Below are 23,094 nucleotides of genomic sequence, written 5' to 3'. Positions count from 1 at the left end.
GGTGGCTATGGTCACCCTGTTTTACCTTAACCCTTCCTTATCTCTTGCGACAAGGTCTGTCTTAAAACTATTTTCCTTGATTTCCGGCATTTTCCTTTCCAAGTAGACACTTCATGTCTCGCTCAAAAATAATTATTTTTTGATGCAGAACTAATTCATGAAACTTAAAGCAATCACTCTTAACATTCTTAAGACTTCATGCAAAAAAATATGTTATTAGAGAAAAACCAAGACAAGACACACGCACTCAAAAGTTTTTGAGAACATTGCCAACATCACGAGATGTTAATTATAGGAAGGTTCTTCTGGATGATAATGAAGCGTCCGTCGGCTGTCGGTTAGCATTAGCGACTTAATAAAAGTTTGTTACGGTCTAAAAAAAGAAGTATTTTATTATGTATTCCTCGCGGCTACTTCAGAGTAACAATAGGAATATAACAAGTTTGTCACTGGGAGTCCACAGAAAAAGTTTTTATTTTTTGAAAAAACTACTTAAAATATTTACCATAAAAATGTGTACATTATTATTAAAAGACCCTACATTTTTACAAAATTCCTTTATAAAACACATATAGAGTTATACATGTACTAATTGAGATATTTTCTGGAATAGGGATACCCTGTGGTAGAACGCAACCTTTAATAATAAAAAGCACCCTGAAATAGAATGCCATTATGTTATCTAGAATATTTAAGATTTTGCAACACGTTTAATGCTAAAAATGCACATTTGTGGGTTAAGTCCGCTATCTACATACTATTCGCTGTAACAGTGTCGGTGTCAAATCAGATTTTTCAAGAAGTGTCGAGACATTTAATACATATATGTTTCAGAGTACAGTGGTAATTCTTGCACAAATAAAGTGCCGGCTAGAAAAAAATCGATTGTTTTGTTATTTGTTCTACATTTGAGAATTTCTGAACTGGTACAACGCATTGTTGAGTTACAATGGGAGGCAACCTGGGGAATGTCCCTGTAGTTCCGGGACGTGAATAGGGCTACGTTAACCTCTGCCTGTCGTAAGAGGCGATTAAAAGGGGGCTTCCGGGGTTGCGCACGGCAAGAGTGGGAGCTCAAACCACCCGGCCGGCGACTCCGGGAAGGACGGCGGTATGTGTGGTCGCATACCGTCATGTACGACCGTCATGTACAACAGACGGTGTGGCGAGCGTCAGGCTCGCCTGGGCGGAGCCCGACGGTGCACCGCGCTAAGAGGACTCCGGTTGCGTTCCGTTGGAAATTCCGAAGTCCTCTACGCAGCACCGAGGACGGCCACCGGGGAGGTTTTAGTGCGGTAAGAGTCCACGGCACCGGGTACCTTTTGAAGGTTTCCCTCTCGTTAACAAAAGAAAAGGCAACCTGTGGAAAGTTGCGGGCTATAATAGATAGTCGTGAGTCGTAGACTGACGAAAAAATCTTCCATATGTTAAATTTATTTTAAATATTAATTTACTCGTATATAATTTCGGCACCAAATTTACAAGTTATATTCAAATACAAGTTACATAATGCAAACCGCTATAATTTACTGAAAGATTTTAAAATGTTCCGCTGGCTAAACAGACCATACGGTCCGTGGGCCGGTGTATACTCGTATATGCACATACCATAATTATATTAAATTAAGTGCTTCTAATTATATTAAATTTAAATTCAAATGGTATTTTTACAAATTTTGTTACGATACGAATGTTTTCTACACTCACAGCCCCACACTAGGATTCCCTGTATCGTGGGTGCTATGGACACACCCAGAGACAAATACACAAACACCCAGACTCAGAAACAGAAATTTAAATTCATCGTTTAGAAATCTATCTGGCCGGGGATGGCACCCGGGACCCTCTACGCGTCAGACCGGCATGGTGACCGCTGCGCCACGCGGGTCGAATGTTTAAATATTATATCTGGGTACTCAATAGTATGTCATAATTCCCAACCCACCTGTAACATCGGAATGGGAACGCAAGGTTGCTACGAAAAGCTCAACCGCTCTTTGTATTCAATACGTTATTTCAACAAACATTGCTTGGAGCGCTTATCGTAATGCGTTGTTTGTATTCAATCTCTTGTATTATTTTAACTCGCTTGTTTTAAACAAAATCCGTATACGAGATTTACTACTTGACGCTTTTAAAACAATATTTGTACAACGCTTTTGAAATTTTATTATATTCCTTTTAAATAAGTGTTTTTCTATATGTATTTGTAATTTCATTTTAGGATTAACAGTAGTAGGTATTTGGGCTATGAGCTCATAAAAAGAATTCTAAATTCAAAATTTGGCTTGCAATTTAACCCAAAACCTTCTGCATAGCAAACGATACAATAAATACGCCGAATTTATATGATGTTTTCAATATGTGTCTCAAATTGATCGGACTGAACAAAAGAGGATTTAACGAAACCCCAATTTTCCAAACCTTTTTACAATACAGGTAATACCCACAAAAACTTTATCCTATGCCTTCTTATATTGTTTTTCTCAACATTTCATTTGTTAGGTAGGTATACGATGCACGACCGGTTTTGAGGAAAGGCTCGGTAATCAATGGTACTGGCTACATAATTCCGATAATATTGCGAATTATTTTGACAATAAGACATTTAAGTATTTTAGTTTTACCACGCTTTTATTAGCTTCACCTGTATGTATGTATGTAACGGAATCTTTGAACTCGATTTTTACCCACTTTGAACTATGCGATTATTTTAAAATTTTAAACAATTATCAAGAACCGATTTTAACCGATGACAATAAACGATTTTAACAATTTCATCCCATTCTCCTCTTCAGGATCGTCAGGATTAACGATTTTCCTTGTAAGAATTTAGCGTGGTTTTTAGTTTTGAAACGATAATTGATTTCGTGGATAAGAAGTTGCAAATGTACTCACGATGAGTTAGTTACAAAGTCATAACCTTTAAGGTAGATTAACGCATCACTGATACAAAATAGAAATATATGCAACAATGATGCCACTGCAATCAAACCACGACGATATCTACTAATCATTAGAGACAAAAACTATTGAGAAATGAATAAAGCACCTACAGGACATTACTAAAGCCGAAAATCGGCCGCTCTATCGCCGAATTACACTATTATAGCTCATCCATATCACCAGACTCGACCTTATAAGGCTCCCCTAGCCGTAATACCAATAAGTAATGTTAAATTAAAAGACACGAATAAAGAGACATTATATAAATGTGAATGTAAATCGAAGGATGGATTTTAACCAACAACAGATATGTACGATTGAATTTAAGTAATGGAATAATTTTTATTAATATAACATTATTATTATTAATACTATGCATAAACATACATTTTTGCAACTATACGACCAAAGACTAAAACCATAATTATTTCAATATCTCTAAACAAAGCAAAAATTGAAAACGGCATAACGGTTGAAAAATACATTTTTAAAAGCATTTGTAGCGGAAAAGAAATACTTGAGTCAGTGCACAAAATGTTTCCGAATAGTGGAAACCTTAGAAAAATACGCTATAATAGCTTTCTGTGTACTAGTGGAAGCGGTTACCGATTGTGCAGTGAAAGCTCTCCGAATCAATTGCAAAACGATCGCATTTCTCCGAGCTTTTTGTGAATGTGCTTTGCAGTAGCTGCCATAGAGCAAGGTGCGTTTAGACTTCTTATTTTAATGTATCACCCACGGTGATATATAAGAGTATTCTTTTATAATATAGAAGTAGCAAAGCGCCATGCAGTCCACCTGATGGAAAGTAGCAACTGCCCCTCATAGTCATCCGTAACAAGCCCAGATAAGAGTAGATTTCTATCTGAGATGGGCTACAAACGCATTACTAGTCTTGTGGACTAAGTTGAAACGTCTAGAAAAAGTCTCCCTCACCAAATCAGATTACAGTAGCGCTTAACACTCCTGTTATTAGGCAGAAATTTTATGTCACTCTATAAGTTTTATTCGTCTATGGCTGCCTCAATGGACAAAGGGCCTTTTAAAATCAATTACTACTTCATTGTTTCAAATACTTTTACAGTTTCATGCTGTTACCTGCTAACCCGTCAGTACCATGCACCTATTACGGCTTGAGATAAATCATTTTCCTTTCATTTCGTAATAAAGAGGGAACATACATTTTTAGGATTCCACTTCAGCAGCACCAACTTTGGGTGCTACCATTTTTACTATTTTGGATCAGAGTTTGCAACATATGTGTTTAGAGTTGTAAGCAATATTCCTAAAGATTACGTTCTCAGACACTAACAAAGGATATTCTATTCAACCATCTCAACTTTAAGACAACTCAGTGAAAGTGAAGTTAATTTAGCTCCCTAGTCTATGTCACACGGTCTGCGAGCAATCTGAATCGCTAAGAACATTAGACTTAATGTTTAAGCCGCGGGCGCGACCAGCCGCGACTCGCCTTACCGCCACCCTACACTCAGATGATCCACCAACACCGTCAAAATCTCCAAAATACATCTACAGTATATTTCCAACCGTATCATCAAACCTTACAGCCGCTTTCCGAACAGATTTGAGCCTAGATATAATCTTTCAACGGGTGAGGGTAGATTAGTAAAACGTCCCCGCTAAGCACGGCATTCATCACTGCCAGTTATTTAAAATTATAATTATTTGTAACGAACTCGGGTGCGGGTGTTCTAACGGAACTAACTTTCCTTTTCCGTTTGAAAAAGCTTGTGAATCTTTTGTTTCAATTTCTAATGGATGTTTTACGTCTTCAGTCACTAGGTTGCACTCGTATTGTCCCTGTAGTTCATTGTGTGGGAGGAGCGAAAACTGCTCCCCCAGGGTAGAGCCCGAGCATCGCGCTTGGAGGACTCCGGTTGTGTTCCGTCGGAAATCCCGGAGTTCTCCAACAAGCGTTGGGGACGGCCACCGGGGGGGTTTTAGTGCAGTAAAAATCCCACATAACCCGGCGTCGCTCCCACGTCGTCGGGTACCTTTTGAAGGTTTCCCCCTCGAGAAAAAAACTCGCATGATTTTCGCCATGAACAATTAGGTGCCTATATAAGGTAATAGTAATATAAAAGTTATATTACTATTAGATTATATAGAGGTTGTCCCTGTAGTTCCGGGACCAGAATAGGGCTACAGTATCTCCTGCTTGTCGTAAGAGGCGACTAAAAGGGGCTTTCGGGGTTGCGGATGGTAAGAGTGGGAGCTCGAACCGTCCGGCCAACGACCCCGGGAAGGACGGCGGTATGTGTGGTCGCATACCGTCGTGTACATCGGACGGTGGGGTGATTCAATCTCACTTGGGCGGAGCCCGACGGGGCAGTGCGCTGAGAGGACTCCGGTTGCGTTCCTTTGGAGATCCCGGAGTCCTCTACGCAGCGCTGAGGACGGCCACCGGGGGGGTTTTAGTGCGGTAAAAATCCCACATAACCCCGTGTCGCTCCCACGGCACCGGGTACCTTTTGAAGGTTTCCCCCTCGAGAAGAAAAAAAAAAAAAAAAAGATTATATAGAGGTGCCTATATAATCTAATAGTAATATAAAAGTTATAATTGCCATTTTCCTGATAATAGTGCCCGTCCATCATATGGCATCATAATGGTTAATCGTAAAAACTTAATAATCCAATTCACTTTATTAATTTGTTTATCGCGTTATAATTATCTGACATTTCAATCTCAAGGTAAATAATAATGATCTTATATTACAATTTAATTGTGATAACATTAGTTGATTATATAAGTCATTCTCCATTTTATAATAAAGTTGGTATATTAAAAGTATTTTAAGGAGTAAGTGAATCATTGTCCCTGTAGTTCCGGGACGAGAATAGGGCTAGGGTATCATCTGCCTGTCGTAAGAGGCGACTAAAAGGAGGCTTCCGGGGTTGCGGACGGCAAAAGTGGGAGCTCAAACCGCCCGGCCAGCGACCCCGGGAAGGACGGCGGTATGTGTGGTCGCATACCGCCGTCATTTCACATGACCGGCTTCTTTTCTACCTATATACTTGTAATTTTTGTAACTAATCTGCACGATAACCTACTGAAATGTTCTGAATAAACTGCTCAAGTGACATACTCACGTTAATGGAATTCATGTTTACGTCATGCCGGCATGTAAATACTGTTTCCAACAAAAAATGTTAAGATTTACTAACAATTTTTTTTTATAATATAGGAGTAGCAGACGAGCATGCAGTCCACCCGATGGCAAGCGGCTACTGCCGCCCATGGACATCTGTAATCAACCTCAGATAGGATTAGATATTCCTACCTGAGGTCGGCCACAGATGCGCCGCTACCCCTGAGGACTAAGCTGGAACGCCTCGGATAAGTCTGTCTCCCTTACCACACCCTTCAAAACGGAACACAACAGCGCCTAACACTGCTGTTATTGGTTAGAAATAGGTGTAGCGGTGGTGCCGCCGGAGTCGAACCACAAAGGGTTCTATCACCTTCTATGCACACTTTTATACACATACAAGTCCATAAAAAGTGTAAGCGAGAAAGAAGAACTGCAAATAAGACTAAAGTCCCACCTGAGGCCGGACACAAATACTATGGATACCCGGATATGGATGGTTTATTAAATTCCAACGCCTCGGGTAAGTAACAATGTCATCCTTACCACACTGTTCAAACCAGAACACAGCAGCGCTTACTCGTAACATTATCTACTGTTATTAGACAGAAATAGTATGGATGGACTTAATAATAGTTTCCTTACTTTAAAACATGAGGTAATGTCAATAATAATAATTAAGAATCGTAAAACTACTAATCGTATCCAAAATTTCAATAAACATTGAACGGGTAAATATAACTGCTGAAAATATCGAAAGGAAATAAACATCAAGTTAAATAAAGTTTCTTTCTGTTCCGTGTCATCGAGTCACTCTAGTTACTTTCAGTCCATAAGCATCGTGTTAACTGGCCTGAACCGTGTCGCTTTCTTGTATTCAAACTATTTATGCAAGAGGAAATATTAGTTCGACGTTTCCGTAGTTTATAGAATGGCTGTGACACAGATGAAGCTTTATAATGTGAAGTTAACTCGTATAAAGGAAATTGATTTTATGGTGTTAACCCCTCAATACGTATAAATGAACAAACAGATAAGACCGAATTAGAAGTTACAAAAAAGTATTTCGGCAACCATCATTACTTCTTAAGTGTCCCAATGTAAAACATGGGTATCCTCTCAGAATGAGAAGAGTTTAGGTCATAGCCCACTACTTATTATATCCCCATCACCTTTTGGAGAACTCTTAGTAATACAGATTTTCTGCTGATGTTCATTTTTTGTTCCTTCGTTTTTAAAGAATAATAATAATATGATCATTACTTTGTGATACGCACATATCGTTCGAAAATCAGAGATGTGTGGGATTAGAATCCTGGCATCCAGAAAGAAGGGTTGAAATGTATCCCTACACTTTACTAAACAACTAACAGAAAATTGGTAGAAATCCAGCAAATGTTGCAAATTTTCCAGGGATAGGAACTAACGTAAACATCCATTATTGCTACAGTAGCTACAGCAATCGTTATAAGATAGAAGTGAGAACAATGCAAATATGTAATACTGTTAATCAACCTTCAATCATAATAATTGACATATATGTACAATCCCACATATAGTAAGTAGAATGTCAGCCATTATAAAAGCAGTTAAACACAATACAAATACAATAATTAACCCAGTTTCGTCGACCTCGCTAATAGACAATATCATTTACCAATACATTCACGTTTATTGGATCTTGCTGAATAGACTCAGTAGAAAAGGAGCATTAGTTCGCATTACAGAGGGATAGATGCGGTCCAAAATCCTTTTCATTGATGCTGTAATTAATCTTTATGTTGATATGCTTTATATTGACTGTTTCGAAAAGCAATGCTTAGCCGAAAGACGGTTGAATCAATTTCCGACTGTCCTAGGAACATACTCGTAATAATGTGCATGGGTTTTCGACACGTTTTCGACACAGATTCGAGACATAATTACCTATCATTTTAGGCTGGAGATATTTGTCCCTGTAGTTTCGTCACCAGAATAGAACTACGATAGCTCTCCGTATCGTAAGAGGCACTGAGGCGACTCATAGGGACTTCCTGGGTTGCGGGCGGGTGGAAGCGCGAACAACCCAGCCAGCGACTCTAGGAAGGATCGTCATAAATACTTTTATCAGAGTGGTAAGCGTTAACGGTATGGTGACCAGGGCAAGGCATGACCGAAGTACCTTGCCTAGAGAACTTCATTGGATATGTTGGACGTACGTACGTAGCGCTGAGGATTACCACGGGAATTTAGTGAGTTAAATACCCCATAACCCGTGTCGCTTTTTGTTGATGAAGGGGAAACCTTTCCCCTCATCAACAAAAAAAAGGTTAAAGACATTACTCAAGTTAATGTATTTTACATAGTAACCATTAATCATTTTGATTTTTTAAGAAAGTCATTTATCAACTGAAATAATGCATTTGAAAACGTCGTTTACTTCCTTCCACTTTTGACTTTTTCTCCATCTTTATTCTTAGGTAAAGTAATAAGTTAATTTAAAAATAACTGTAAAAGGGTAGGCAAATGGTGGAATAATTTAAAAATGGTAAAGCTCGTTCGCTTCTGGAAACTCCATTAACATAATTATTTGTGCCGTATATATTATATTATATTAATATTTCTGGACAATAACAGCAGTGTAAAGCACTGTTCTATTCTGGTTTGAAGAAAAGATGATGTGATAATGGAGAGACACCTAGTAATAGTAAGGCATGTTCATGTAGTCCTCTGTGGCCATCCTCAGGTAGGAGTTAGGACTAATCAGTCTGGGTTTGATTACAAATGTTCATGGGCGGTAGCCCTCACCTAGCAACAGGATGATTTACAAGCTACTTGTATGTTATAAAATATATATATATACACCTATACTGTCGCATGATATTCCGAATATAATAAATATAAAACCGTATCAGTATAATATATGAATTACACCGGTCTACAGAATTTTTGAGCATGGGTTATACATACGTTATTTTTATTCCTTTTATACCTAGAAATAAGAAAAAGAACAGAAAATAGTTCTGAATTTACTTTTATGTGTACAAATTGGAAAATTCAAATCAATGAAAATATAGGGTCTTCTAACAAGGACTTCCGAACTTTGAAAGTTGATAACGGTCATCTTACTGAAGCAACATCTGTCAAATTAGTTTTAATTTATTCAGTTTGTTTTGCCAAATTACCATGGACGTTTATAGCATTCAACAACATGAACAAATAATAAAATTATTGTATCAAAAAGCTATTCTGTTCGGGCAACACGTGCTACAATCGTCCGCTACCGCGTGGTCGCCATAATCGTCCTACCGAGAGGACTATTCGCAATCTGGTGGATAAATTAAAGTCTACTGGGTCATTAAATGATTGACTAACATTCGTATATCAACGAAACGGAAGGTCTGCCGAAAACATCGCCGCTGTCCGTGAGAGTGTGCACTAGAATCTGAGACAGTCGATTTCCCGTCGCCCATAAGAACTCTGCCTTTTGCAGACCATAACCATAAAAGCCGTGCGGACATTTGAACGATGTTATATTCTACACATAATGGCAGCAATAAGTCCTTCAAACGAATAAAAAAGATCGATAATATATCACACACAATTTGTTTTATATAATTTTAAAGATAGGAAACGCTCAATAATACATGAAAAATGGACACAGTTGATTTATTAAAAGATACACAAACATCAATTAATGATACATTCTTATAACAGAAATTTTAAAATAGAATGCAAGTACTTATTAATCAACACTAAACAGTCGTTGGTAGATCCGGATAATATGTTTTCTTTGATTTTATTATCTTTGTGTGGATTCACAATACAAAAATAACAATCTATGCGATGATTACTGAGTATCCTCCAAAATCTTGGCACTGCAAACTTCATTGCTCTTTTTTCACCTCGGTACCAACCTACAATAAAACGTACCATATTATAACCTAATTAAAGTTATTATAAAATAGCTATTAAATTAAAAAAAAATGAATATAAACTCACCGTCCAGAATATTTCTGCAAGTGTTACCTGACACAATATGGGAGGCCCATTTTTTTATCTTGATTTTTAACAGGTATACAGTATACAGATGGAAGTAAGTTGGTATGCCTCGGAAATCTTTAAATTTGTACATAAATCGTCCTTTTTTTCTCATATTGTCATAAATTCGCCGCAAATATAATAAAATATGTCGGCGTCTCGTTTACAACATCTCGAAGTCATTTTGTACAGACTGATACAACGAAAAAAAAAATGAATTACTTTATTCCACTGAAATAAGCAATTACTTACTTTCGTACACAAGGAGCGATGCAAGAAACACTACACTCCGCCCCCTTGCCACTCTTTTGACAACGTTAGTGTGCCAAGACCGACTTTATTGGACTCGAAAATAAAAAAATGTTAAATTGCTCTAATTTCTATAAAAGCAAATATTATCGATTTGTAATTTCATTTTTTTATATATATTTGCTTATATAATCAGAATATATTAAGTAAAACTCATGCACAAAAAAAAATTAAAAAAATGTTGACCTATGTTATCCGTCTAGTACGACACGTCCTCGGATTGGATGTGTATCGCGCAAGTAATTTGTGTTGGTTTAGCGATGATGCGAGATCAATGGGCGATATTGCTGGCGGCGTCCCGCGGGGCGCAATCAGTGCCGCTTCCGCCGGCACGTGACCGCCTCACGAGGTTTACCAGCACATGTAGGTCGCAGCGTTCCTCATTGGTAGTTCTTATAAATTTGTTTCTCATGGTACTTAGTTACCTATATCGTGAAAAAGTTATATATAAACCACTTAGACCGATCTTGATCTTGCGGTTTCCAGCTATGTACCTACTGCAAGTCTTCAATCCGCCTAGTAAAGGAATGTTTTTTGTCAATGATTAGGTACGTATGCTACAAACTAAATGCCCACTACGAGTACAACTAGCTGAAAAATGAAATGTATATATAGATACAGATACATTTCGTTATATAGATATAAATACATTTCGTTTTTCTAGAGTTTAATGATAAAATTATATTCGCAGTCCCAATATTCCTTGGTAATACGATACGACCCTGTGGCGCCAAATTATACAGGTTACGTTTAATTCGTTAAAACTTTTCGTTATATAAAATCAAAAAGGAGACAAAAAGTTCTTTTATAAACGAATAAATTGAATGAAAAATCCTTGTAACATTTTTTGGCTGGAATCGGAATCCCTTATCGGTTTCAAGGTATTGTAACTCGGGTTTTATTTATTTATTTATTTATCAATCTATGCAATTTTGGTAGCCAAAACATTATTTATTATTAATGGTACTAATCTAAACTAACTAAAGGTCTTCATTATCTGTTATTTATAAGAAAAACTTGTCATTCCCACTGTCTATCAAAACCTTCAATATACCTGCCTAGTATCTATTACCTCATTTATCTACTTAGAGCTACTAGGCTACTAGGCAGTATGCCTAGTAAGATATTCCGAAACTTACATAAAACAACACGCATTTGACTTTCAAAGACTGATCTATTTATCTTGTTTCAAGTAGCTGGTAAAGCGAAACTAGTGCTAAGCAATCTCAACGATAGGTAAGTAAATGCTGGCTTACAGACTGAGCAAACAACACGGCTACAAACATCGTATGTCTATTAAACTGTATTACGATAATATGACGTCACATTATAACTTCGCCGGGGGAAATCTGAAACTGTAGACGAATTAAACATTTTGAGATGTCGAAGTAGCTAAATTACGGGATTTGTAGCCAGCCTAATAAATAATTAAATTTCGATTTCCTCACTCAGAGCCCTACAACAGAATTTTGAGTCATAAGTAACATGAACACACTTACACCAAGATCCAGAACAGAAATCTAAATTCATAATTTAGAGGTTTATCTGACCGAAGATCGAACCCGGACCCTCAGCGTGTCGAGCAGTATGGTGAAGACTCCGCTACAGCGATCATCGAATATTCCTTTAAAAAAATTATAAGTAAGCGACCTATACCTACTTGACAAACTGAATAGAATACGTTGAATCATTTTTCTAACATCTCAAATAAAAAAAAAATTAATAGTGGTAGATTTGGTTTTTAAATATATCCGTAAATGAACCTCATTGTCGTTTAAAGGGTTAAAAAGCTTAAAAAGTACATCATGGTGGATCAAAATTTTGCAGTCATGTGTTCGAAATGGTTTTCAATCACCATTCCCCAGCTTCATCTTAATACTGATCTTTCCACATTATATATTCACGAAATTTATAAATAGTCATATTTACAATGTATTTACAATGTACTGATATTTAAAAACAAAGTATACCATTTATTATTATAATGATCAGATATCGTACCTCGTAACGCCATCTCGCGTCCAGGTTTTTAATCATCAACGTGTACTTTAACTGTAACCTTTTTCATTTGGTTAAACAATTTACCCTCGTCCAGTATTAAACGCTTAATATGTTAGTTAAACCTCATTTAGCAAATATATCGTATCAAAACAAATATTTTCCACCTTAAAAACTCAACACAAGGACCGACAAGATATCTATTCCTTATTAAATCGACTACTTTAGCAGCATATTATACCAAAACTGATTAAAATAAAAACAAATGACTGCCACATATGCAGTGATCAACTGATTCATTATGTTAAGGGGAAAAATAAATAAAAAATACAGTCAAATCATAAATTTATTTAGTATACTGTTTTACAATATGTACAAAATTAAATTAGCGCGCGCCAGCTGCGTCGCCTCCCATTGATCACCCATTACCTAATGTATTATGTTCCACTCCAATCCCATCTATTCGACACATAGGACACGTTTAATTCAAGAGACAATTCATTTATACTGTAGGTTCACATCGCCACATGAGGCTCTTACTAACAAAATCAAACGATACGAAAGTACCTCATTTTCTTACAAATTAAAGATGGCTAAATAGATGTTGTGACTACGACGGCACCACCACAAGCCTATTTCTGCTTTATAGCAGTAATATTTCCGATGTTTTATTCTGATTTGAAGGAATATTTTATAACATTGGAGTAGCAAACAAGCTTACAGACCACTTGATAGTAAGTAGGTAGTCACCGCAGCTCATAGACATCCGTGATCAACTCCATATAGAACAGGTTCCACTTGAAGCCGATCACAGCATTGCCACTCCTGAGGACAAAGATAGTCCCCTCATATAAAACAGACAGCTCCACTTGTTTTTACTTTTAAATACCAATCTAAATAACACATGCCATCATATAATTTGGTGTGAATCCCTTATAACTAAAAAAAATAAATTTCACACATACATGACATTACTTTTTTAAAAGATGCTAACAAAAAAATCTATACATTTTAGTGTATCATAAGTGTATCATAATTTACGATATCTCCAGAATGGTCCATAGCCAGCACGGATGCAAGTCTAGCCTCAGTTATCATAACTTTACTGTTTGTGATGCGATAGGTACAAAAATATCTATATTCCACTTCATATTAATTCTCTTCACGTTAAATACTCCATAACTTTTTTAAATAAATAAAACAAAGCAAAACTCATTTATTGTCGACATTCTTTGGACATTTACACTGTGCTCAAACCACCAAGATTACCATTTTCTCACAAACCACCAAATGGTATCATTTCCAAATCTTACATAGTTCATTTATTTTTATTATTAGTGTCCTTTCCCACGCCGCATTACGCGATCGTGTCGTATATTCTTTTACAAAACTTTGCACTTTATCGATAAAATCTTTACTTACAACAACAGTAATTCTAATATCAAACATACTCATTTTATAATGCTATGTACACACAAGTGACTAATAAGAAAGTTAAAACGAAAGCTGTTTGTCAATTAACTAGTTATTTCAATAACGAATACAAAACTAATGATATGGTATATACAAGACTTTACCGGGAATACATAAACACGAGTATCATATCCACAAATATCGGATATTCAAATTTAGTAATAACCAGATGTTACATTGAAAAAATCTGATAATTAAATAAAAATATTAAAACTACCGACTTAAAAGTGATTAAACTAAGACATTGTCAAATCCACATCAATACTTATTTATACACTTTATCTTTACATTCATTTTATACCTGATTTAAATAATCAATCTATCTATTGTTTTACCGTCCAAAGGTTTTGACAATTTCTTCTTACTACATACTTCATATTTCATTGCCAATTTTTGATCGTATATCAGTAAAGTTTGGATAGTTTGATTATTAATAACAAGTGTTACAATGCACTAAAAATAACAAACTTAGTTACAATATTTTATAAAAAAATTGTTTGTTAAAGCTGACATCGTTAATAAGTACATTCATAAATTGATATCAATCAACTATTAACATGCAACTCAAATTAACCTTGTAAATACCTATTTGTTTATATGTTTGATAAAATACTTTAAAATCAACAGATATTTGCAACCACTATGAACAACTTGAAAATCCAATAAGGACACACTATAACAAATATGATTCGATGTAACTTGGCGAGCTGCAATTTTATTGACAATATTAACATATTATGTAGACAGTTTCTTAAATAAATATATTTATAATGAAAAATGGGTCAATTGTAACTTTCAACAATAATTTCTAGCAATAGATCTGAATTTCACTCGAAAATTCAACTGCTGGGTTCATTCATACACACTACACACTGTTAAACCATTACGCTTTATTAAGATTATTGCGAATAATCTGTCGAATAACTTGCCGAACGTTTATTAACACTACATATGCACATAGACGCATATATCTTAGTTTCACGACAAAAAACCGACATCGCGATATAGACTGAAGAGTATTCGCGGCCAGTACTGAATACATACAAGTTATTTACATAATTGTATTCGCGTCTATTCGTTTGTGTTCGTCAAATACAGCCAAATAAACGCATATACTCTTGTAATACAAATTGTAAACCTACTCGAGTGTATTTGATCCGCTACGAGCCTCGACCATTCCTCGCTTACGATTTTTTAGTGCGAATCAAACGACTATGTGGTTATGTCATTAAACGAATTACTCAGCGGATTATCCACGAGTGTAAACCTTGAATAACGTGCCTAAAACTCAAACTTCTCATCTGTCGAATCCTCACAACATTCACTTAACACGTATCAGGAATAACGCGCCAAATAACCAAACTTCATCCTTCGAGTTCACAACGTTCACTTAGCACATCACGTATCATTTCACCGAGTCAGAAGGGTTTGTGTCGGGGCGGGCGGCCCGCGCGGCGCCGTCACTCGCAGTATGTGCAGGCGAGGATGTAGAAGCGGTCGTCGGGCTTCATGGTCATCTTGCTGAGGTACTTGGTGAAGGAGGCCGCGCCCGCGTCGCAGTACACCAGGCTCAGCGCGTTGTGCCGCGGCGGGACCGTCACCAGCGCGCCGTCCACCTCACCCTAGCGATTACAAAAGGTTCATTGTATAATAATTGATATTGCACGCATTTTTATGGTTATATAGTACCCTAACTGTATCAAGTACGTTTGTAATAAAGCGATTGTATATAATGTACAATCATAACTTAGAATGTTTTACATACTATAAATTATTTATTTTCATAGGTGTACTTTAACAATATAAAAATAGTCTAAAATGTAGTAATTTATCCTTACATTTTTTTTTTTACAAAAATAATAATGTAACCAGACCCAATAACTTACTTATTTATTCTCCCTATAAATGAAGTAATTCTTATGTATGTATTTGTAGTAGGTATAGTATTGTACCCAAACTGCAAGTTCGCTCTGAAGTTGTTGCATACAACTACAAGGATATACTCCTTAGCAACGTAAGGGCACACTAACGCAGCTATGTACCCGTGGGCGAGAGCGGGCAGCGGCGGGTACTGGAGGGTCTTCTCTGGGTCTGTCTTCTCTGGGTCTGCGCTGTCTTCGTCCCGCTAATATCTACAATTTGCTATTGCGATGCGACTCGTTTCTATATTCGGAGCGGACTATCAGCATGGCGCGGAGTATATGAGTTTCGCGTACCTCCGCGTCGGGCGCGCGGCCCTCCTCGGGCGCGACGTACACGGTCTGTCCGCCGCACACGGCGCGCGCCGGCACGCCCAGGTACAGCACCGCCTCCAGCCGCGGCGCCTGGTAGTGCTCGCGCGGGGGGATCAGCTGACCACACACAAACACACAATTCGGTTAATCATGTTTATGTTTTGTAAGAAGTGATACACAAAAATTAAGTGCAGATGAAAAATTTAAGTTTAAATTCAAGTATTTGTTTAAGTGAAATTAATAAATACAACGACGATAACAAGGTAACATTTCCATAAAACCCTAATAAAAAAATCCCTACAATCTTAAAGATAATGACTCTTTCTTACGTTAAATTAGAAAAACCGCTTATAAATATAAAGACAATTCCCTCAAATAAGAAGTAGACCTTTACAAATTCAAAATTTCTTTATCTAAATTGAGTTAAATATTATTAAAAAGATCTTTAAAAGTGTTCGAAGCTATGTGAAATCTTTCAATATGCAATTAATTAACAATGTGGACTATGACCTAAATCTTTTCATTGTGAAAAAATACCCGTGTTCAGTATTAAAATTTTATATATAAAATTCTCGAGTCACAATGACAGTTTCCGTACTCCTCCGAAACGGCTTTACAGATTTTCACCAAATTTTATATGCATATTCAGTAGGTCTGAGAATCGGCTACTATCTACCCCTAAGTGATAAGGTTTGTTCACCCTTACCTTTTTTTTAATTTTTGAACAAGATATTTTGGTTTGTATAATGTGGCATTAAAAATACATACAACTGTTAATGTTTACCCTTTTATCACGAACCCCTATTCTTTAATAGCCATTACAGTAATTTCATCATTTTTCATACCACTCGAAGTAAGATTTTTTTTTTTTTTATATGGCAACACAGCATTTGTCGGGTCAGCTAGTGATTTTTATAAAAAGGCGTGCATACTGACCGTGAAGTCTCCGGGCCGCCAGCGTTGCAGCTCGAGCTGGCGGTAAGTGGCGAGCGGCAGGTCGGTGCAGTCGGCCAGCAGGCGCAGGAAGGCGGCGGAGCGCAGCAGCTGCAGCGCGGCCGCGGCGGCGTGCTGCGCGCCCGCCGGCAGCTCCGCCGCGCGCGACAGCCACTGCGCCGACACGCGCTCGTAGCGCCGCTGCTGGCTCGACTCGCAACGCTCCCACTCCACCTCTGTTGCAACACATGTATAGTCAGTCACCTTTAATACTTACAACTGTGTCATGTGGCACCACACATATAGTCACACTTAACACTTACAGCTGTCTCACAAATACTTAGATTTCATATAGTAACAATAACAACCTAATAATAACAATAATCTAAGCGACATAATATTAAGTTATAATTGAATAACCATATAATAATTTTTAAAGCATGTTGTAGTTCCAAGAATGAATCCAAAGTTGTCAATTTTCAAGATACATGCGTCTTAAGACACATATTATCAAAGTTTCACTGTTTAAGAAAGATATTGTTTCATCATTTTTGTGTAAAATTGTGTAAAATGACCAGTCATGTAACCTTTGTATATTTTTTTTATATCCCAAAAGCTTATTTTAAATGCCAATGCAGACTATTAGCGTGAAAAACCATAAATTATGTTACTGAAGTAGAGTCCGCACCAAACTGCTAATCCGCTCTGAAGTTGTTGCGCATAGGTGTAGTTAGAAAGCCAATGGGTTTAACACAATTACAAGTAAATACTCCATAGCAACGTAAGGACACACTAACGCAGCTATGTACCCGCGGGCGAGCAGGCAGCAGACGGGGCTGTCCCACGCTGTCTTCGTCCCGCTAATATTTACAATTTGCTTTTGCGACGCGACTCCTTTCTATATTCAGAGCGGACTAGTTTGACGCGCACTATACCATTACTTTCCTCATTCTAGACTGGGTTCAAGGGTAAAAGCGTCCGTACCGGGGTCGTCGAGCGCGTCGAGCAGGCGCTGCGCGGCGGCGGGCTGCAGCACGCTGCGCAGACACACCTCGCTGGCGCGCTCCATCTGCGCCTGCACCTGCGCGCGCACGCGCGGACACATGTACGTGCTCGACACCCACTCGCTCAGCAACACCTGCACACACACGACGTTAGTATAGACACAACAGAAAGTCCAACTTTCCATCGAACCTCTCAAAACTGCAACCTCCTTGTCATATTTATTAAGGGTTAATACTAATAACTGCAAAAGAGTTTACAATCGAATATTTTTCATTAGCATAAGCAGTAATAGTATAATAATAAATATAATAAATAGAGCTTAAGAAACTTAGATGCCTCTCAATCAAGAGGTCAGAGGTTCAAATCCCAATTTTTCAAAATTGTGTAAGTATTAGAAATTAATTATCACTTGCTTAAACAGTGAAGGAAAACATTATAAGGAAACCTGCATACCTGAGAGATATATAAAAAAAATCTCAAACATGTGTGAAGTCAACCAATACACACTTGGCCAGCGTGGTGGACTATGGTGTTAAGTCTTTTCATTAAGAGAGGAGACCCGTGCCCAGCAGTGGAACGATAATGAGTTAATGATGATTCTCCATTAATAAGGAAATTGGGATGGCACTATGACTAGAACCCTTTAGTTGCACTATAGTCCTTAGAATTTCATGCTAATGCATTGACATTTTTAAAGTGACAATATAATAGCATTCATGCCAGTTAAAAATGAACTCCAGATTTTATTTAGCTTAAATATCTACATAAACAATATGTTACCTACATTATAAACATTGTAATAATAATATTTTTATTTTTTTAAGTTACCTAGTTTACCTAATTTTATAGAGAACATTTATAAAAGTTAAAATATCAACAAAAATTATAATAAGCAAGATTATAATAGCAACTGACCACATTGTTGTGCGGGCGCTCCGCCGGGGGCGGCGGCAGCGGCGCGGGCGGCGCCACGGGCTCGGGCCCGTCGGGGCGCGGCCCGTGGAACCAGCCGTTGATGGACAGCCGCGGCAGCTCCAGCGACACCACCTCGTCCACCTGCACACATAGATGCACACGTTATTCCATAAATCTCTGCATACTTATACATGTTTTAAACGGTTTTATTTAACTTGTCCTGTTTGTTTTTTAATTTGGGAGTATAACGATGTTACACACGGCTGTAGATTTAAAATGTTTAGTAAAGGCTTAGTAGACCACGAGGTTAAAATATCTGTGGCTGATCTCCTACACCTATGGCTTATATGTATATGACCACCCCCTATAAGAATATTGATAATGATTTTTATCATAAAGTGCGTATGTATTGTATGTAAGAATAAGATTTGAATTTATGTGACCTGATGGAAGGAGTCGTGTCCTACGGGGAAGAAGGCGAGCATGTTGTTCCGCGGCAGCACGCGGCGCACCACATCCGTGGGCCGGCCGCTGTCGTCGCGCGCGAACAGCTCCAGCGCGCCGCCCATGCCCTCCGCCCAGCCGCCGTCACTGTCCGCCCCCGCTTCCGCCTGTTAACAACACCACGTCCTTATTTGTCACTTGCTTGTATACCAAGAACATCATATTTGATCAGACAGTATGTTCAAGACATAGAGAACATGCCCCAATCAACTAAAAGGTATGTGTATGACGAGAAAGCATAATCTCTATATGTTTACTAAAATACTAAAGCAGCACAAATGGAAAACATCTATAGATATATGTCTTTAATAATAATTAGTATAGTTTATAGACTTGCAGATAATATTTGTAGATGCAAAAATTTTATTTAAACATTTATTGATAATTTCAGAATAACTTAGTGTCATTACAGCTATTTACATAATAACAATATAAAAATTCTTTTACAGATTTATCTATTTTTCAATCTATGCAAGCTAATTAGAGGAAACTATAAATGGAACTTTTATGCAAAGACTTCATAAGGAAAACAAGAAGTAGAACATACTACTTTTTACTACAAACATAACTCTTATACAAAAATGTAACTTCGCATACGGTTTTGGCATCTCACTGGCATACTCTGGGCCAAACTGGTAGTTCGCTCTGCAGTTGTTGCGCGCAGGTGTAGTCAGACAGCCAATGTGGTCGAACAACTACAGGCATATACTCCGTAGCAACGTAAAGGCACACTAACGCAGTGTGGGTCACATGCTGTCTTCATCCCCTTAATATCTACAATTTGCTATTGGGATTCGTTTCTATATTAAGAGCGGACTAGCAGTTTGCTGCATACGATATACATAAAACTTCCTTTTGCCCAGTATTAATTTTAAGTTATCTTGTAATGTGTATTTTTCTTATGCTAATGGCAATAATTGTTTATGTTATTATTCAAAGAATTTTTATTCTTGACTCACGTCGTTTTATTTAAAAAAGGTATGGACTTACGCCAAGTCACCTTATTCATGAGTGTATTTGGTGGAGTGTGTATGTGTTTGAGTATTGTGTGTAGATGAGGTTTGTGTTGGGTTAGGATGAGTGTCTTAATGGGTTTGAAGTGTGAGTGTGGTTGGGTTTATTATTGTTATTATAAGCGTGGACGCACCTTATCCTCGGCGTGTGCGGCGCCGTTGTGCAGCGCGGCGGGCCGTCTGGGCCGCCACGGCGCGAGGTACAGCACGAAGGCCACGCGGCGGTCGGCCAGCAGGTCGTCGTGCAGCAGCAGGTGGTCGCCCGGCCCGTACAGCGAACACGTCGCCGACACGCTCTGCAGCGACAGACCCGTCACCTGTGACACCTGCACCACACAACACAAACAACATAGCATACCACACATTTAAAATAACCACAGTATATCATATCATGCTAATATTATTTGCTGATGTTGCTTTACGGCTGTGAATCTTATAGCAACAGTATAATATACTATGCTCTTTTATAGGTCAAATTTAATTCAATGTGCGACATTTGTAACAGGAGACATAATAATTTAGTCAATCAATTTTCTATTCAGAGAAACTATGGATGATTGCTTGGTGACCAAATCCACTTGATCTTCAGTTACACATGAATAAGCATATATAGGCCTCGTAACTCCTTTCAGCATTTTTCGCTAATCCTTATAGTTTTGGCCCTGAAGGCCAATTTGAAAAATTCACCCTACATATATAAATATGTGTATAATAATAAATTGATATGATGTAGGTTATTTTAAAAACAATGAACACTTTTCAATCAATGGTTGAAACAGATGAACTTTATAGAAATTTGTTAAAAAAAAATTTGTTAAAAAAAAGAAATTGTTCGCAATATGGTACATAAATATTTATATGCTTACAACTCACCCAACTCATAACTTCAGTCTTTAATAATTGGTATATACATCGTATGCTCCTCTGCCAGGACAGGTTGGCGAGATCTGTGGTTTGATGGAACTCATACAAGTCCATCTTCTTGCGGTTCCAGTCCAATGTGTTCATGTCGTCTACAATGTTATTGATTATCTCAGGGTTGGCCAAGACATTATGAAGCAGACACAATCGGAAAGGTTCCGCTGTGAAAGTCACATTATCCGTTGAATAGTCCTTTAACTCCTTCCAATTTGTTGATAGTCTATCTATTAAATCTTCTGACTGAAAAGTTAAATGTAAAATTAATGGTGTATACTTATACTTTAATTGTATTAAAATAAATAGCTTTTGAGGTATAACTCAGGATTTTGTCAACTGATTACTGTCCCTCTGGGACTCATCTGAAGGTAAAAGAAAACTGAGCTATTAGTCCACAAATTTAGCTAAGGGCAAACACTTAATTTTTTTTATTTCTTAAGGATCTCTCAATAATTTAGGTTCTCAGAATGGTTTTCTTTATTATTAGGGCAAGAAATAATTTCTAATCCACATAAAACGGGGAATCGAATCTTGTACCCCGAGATTGAGGCAGAATTTCAAATCACTAAGCTAATACTGTTCTTTATTATTCAAGCAATGAATTATGTAACATATTTATAGGGCTTATCTTTATACCTTTAATGCAGGATTGAACTGTGGATCATCCATCCTATTGGCCCGAGGGTTCAGCTGTGCCTTCACTACCTTCACGGGAAACTTGTCCTCCACCAGCACAGAGTCATCCTCCCAGGAAGACTCCGAGTCTGAGCTGTAGTCTGATGACGATGATGATGAAGTTGAAGAGTAATCTAAAAGTATATTACACCCAGCATACAGTAAATAAAGTAAATAAACATACTTTTAAAGAATGTAACAAATCTGTTCCTGGCAATTCCAATCACACAAATATTCACAGTAACACTTGTTTTTGTACAATTATCGACAGCACCATAATCAATGTAATTTAAATAAACAACCCAAGGGTAACCAATAATAAAAATAATATAGATTTAATGTTCTCGAAAAATAGTTGCATTCAATATTCACATTATAAGATATTAATTAATAATGAGTGTAAATCCAGGTTAAATTTAAACGTTCCCGCGAAAAATTACTACACAGAAAGTGAAGTACAGAAACGCCTACTGAAGTGGAACAATAACAAACCTCCTCGTATCCTCTTCACCTCATCAGCGGACGCCTGGTACGAGTTTACAGCGCACACGTCCGAGTCGTCGCTCTCCGTGTCCAAGATCTCTATAACCGCGGCGCTGGAGAGACGCCGCTTCGCGGGCGGCCGCGGTGGGCCCGACGCCCCGGCGCCGCCGTTCCCGCCACTGTTGCTCGACCCCGCGCCACTCGACGCCGCCTCTTCGTTATCATTACTCGGTGAACTCATTATACCCCGCCAATTCTACATAATACGTTAAAAATAAACTATATTCCTACAATTTAACAGTGTAATCGTTGAACAATATCAAACAAACCAGAATGATGCGACGCCTAACCTCAAATTGTGTTGACGTTTACTAATTTTCTTGCCATTTTTTATTTTTTTTATATCAGTATGTTCGCGTCACCGATTATGATAAAAAATATTCTTAAATATTTTTTTATTTTTAGTTATATCAGTTTTATTATAAATATCAGACTTACTTTATGCTAAATTATTTTTTATTAATTGAACATTTTCAGGTTTCGTTTACTTACAAGGAG

The 23,094-nt window shown here is 37.6% G+C and overlaps 1 protein-coding gene and 1 long non-coding RNA gene across 2 annotated transcripts; both read right to left on the bottom strand.

Annotated features, from left to right (window-relative positions):
* Positions 1-9,690: 9,690 nt before the first annotated feature.
* LOC140754429 (uncharacterized) lies at positions 9,691-10,573 on the bottom strand. The gene is made up of 2 exons (XR_012103660.1): positions 10,038-10,573; positions 9,691-9,952 (listed from the first exon to the last, which is right to left on the bottom strand). It is a non-coding gene; the product is annotated as an uncharacterized LOC140754429 (long non-coding RNA).
* Positions 10,574-12,711: 2,138 nt separating this feature from the next.
* On the bottom strand, positions 12,712-22,931 carry sud1 (Prolyl 3-hydroxylase sud1). The gene is made up of 10 exons (XM_073089246.1): positions 22,546-22,931; positions 22,015-22,187; positions 21,334-21,621; positions 20,595-20,786; positions 19,387-19,554; positions 18,944-19,084; positions 18,008-18,161; positions 17,027-17,259; positions 16,073-16,207; positions 12,712-15,478 (listed from the first exon to the last, which is right to left on the bottom strand). The coding sequence occupies exons 1-10, from the start codon at positions 22,775-22,777 to the stop codon at positions 15,317-15,319; spliced, it is 1,878 nt and encodes a 625-aa protein (XP_072945347.1). The 5' UTR covers positions 22,778-22,931; the 3' UTR covers positions 12,712-15,316.
* Between the last annotated feature and the right edge of the window lie 163 nt (positions 22,932-23,094).

Source organism: Epargyreus clarus, unplaced genomic scaffold (assembly GCF_041222505.1).
Source record: "Epargyreus clarus isolate Ecla_fem2 unplaced genomic scaffold, WU_Ecla_fem_2.2 ptg000029l, whole genome shotgun sequence".
Lineage (NCBI taxonomy): Eukaryota > Metazoa > Arthropoda > Insecta > Lepidoptera > Hesperiidae > Epargyreus > Epargyreus clarus.
The sequence above is the reverse complement of the archived record's forward strand: the minus strand, read 5'-3'. Positions and strand labels throughout refer to the sequence as shown.

Excerpts from the sequence above, each read along its gene's own strand:
- sud1 (XM_073089246.1), bottom strand. The coding sequence starts at position 22,777 with ATGAGTTCACCGAGTAATGATAACGAAGAGGCGGCGTCGAGTGGCGCG. Across the intron at positions 21,622-22,014 it reads AGTTCAATCCTGCATTAAAG|TCAGAAGATTTAATAGATAG; the intron begins GTATAAAGATAA and ends TTAACTTTTCAG. Across the intron at positions 17,260-18,007 it reads CGACGCGCTCGACGACCCCG|AGGTGGAGTGGGAGCGTTGC; the intron begins GTACGGACGCTT and ends GTGTTGCAACAG.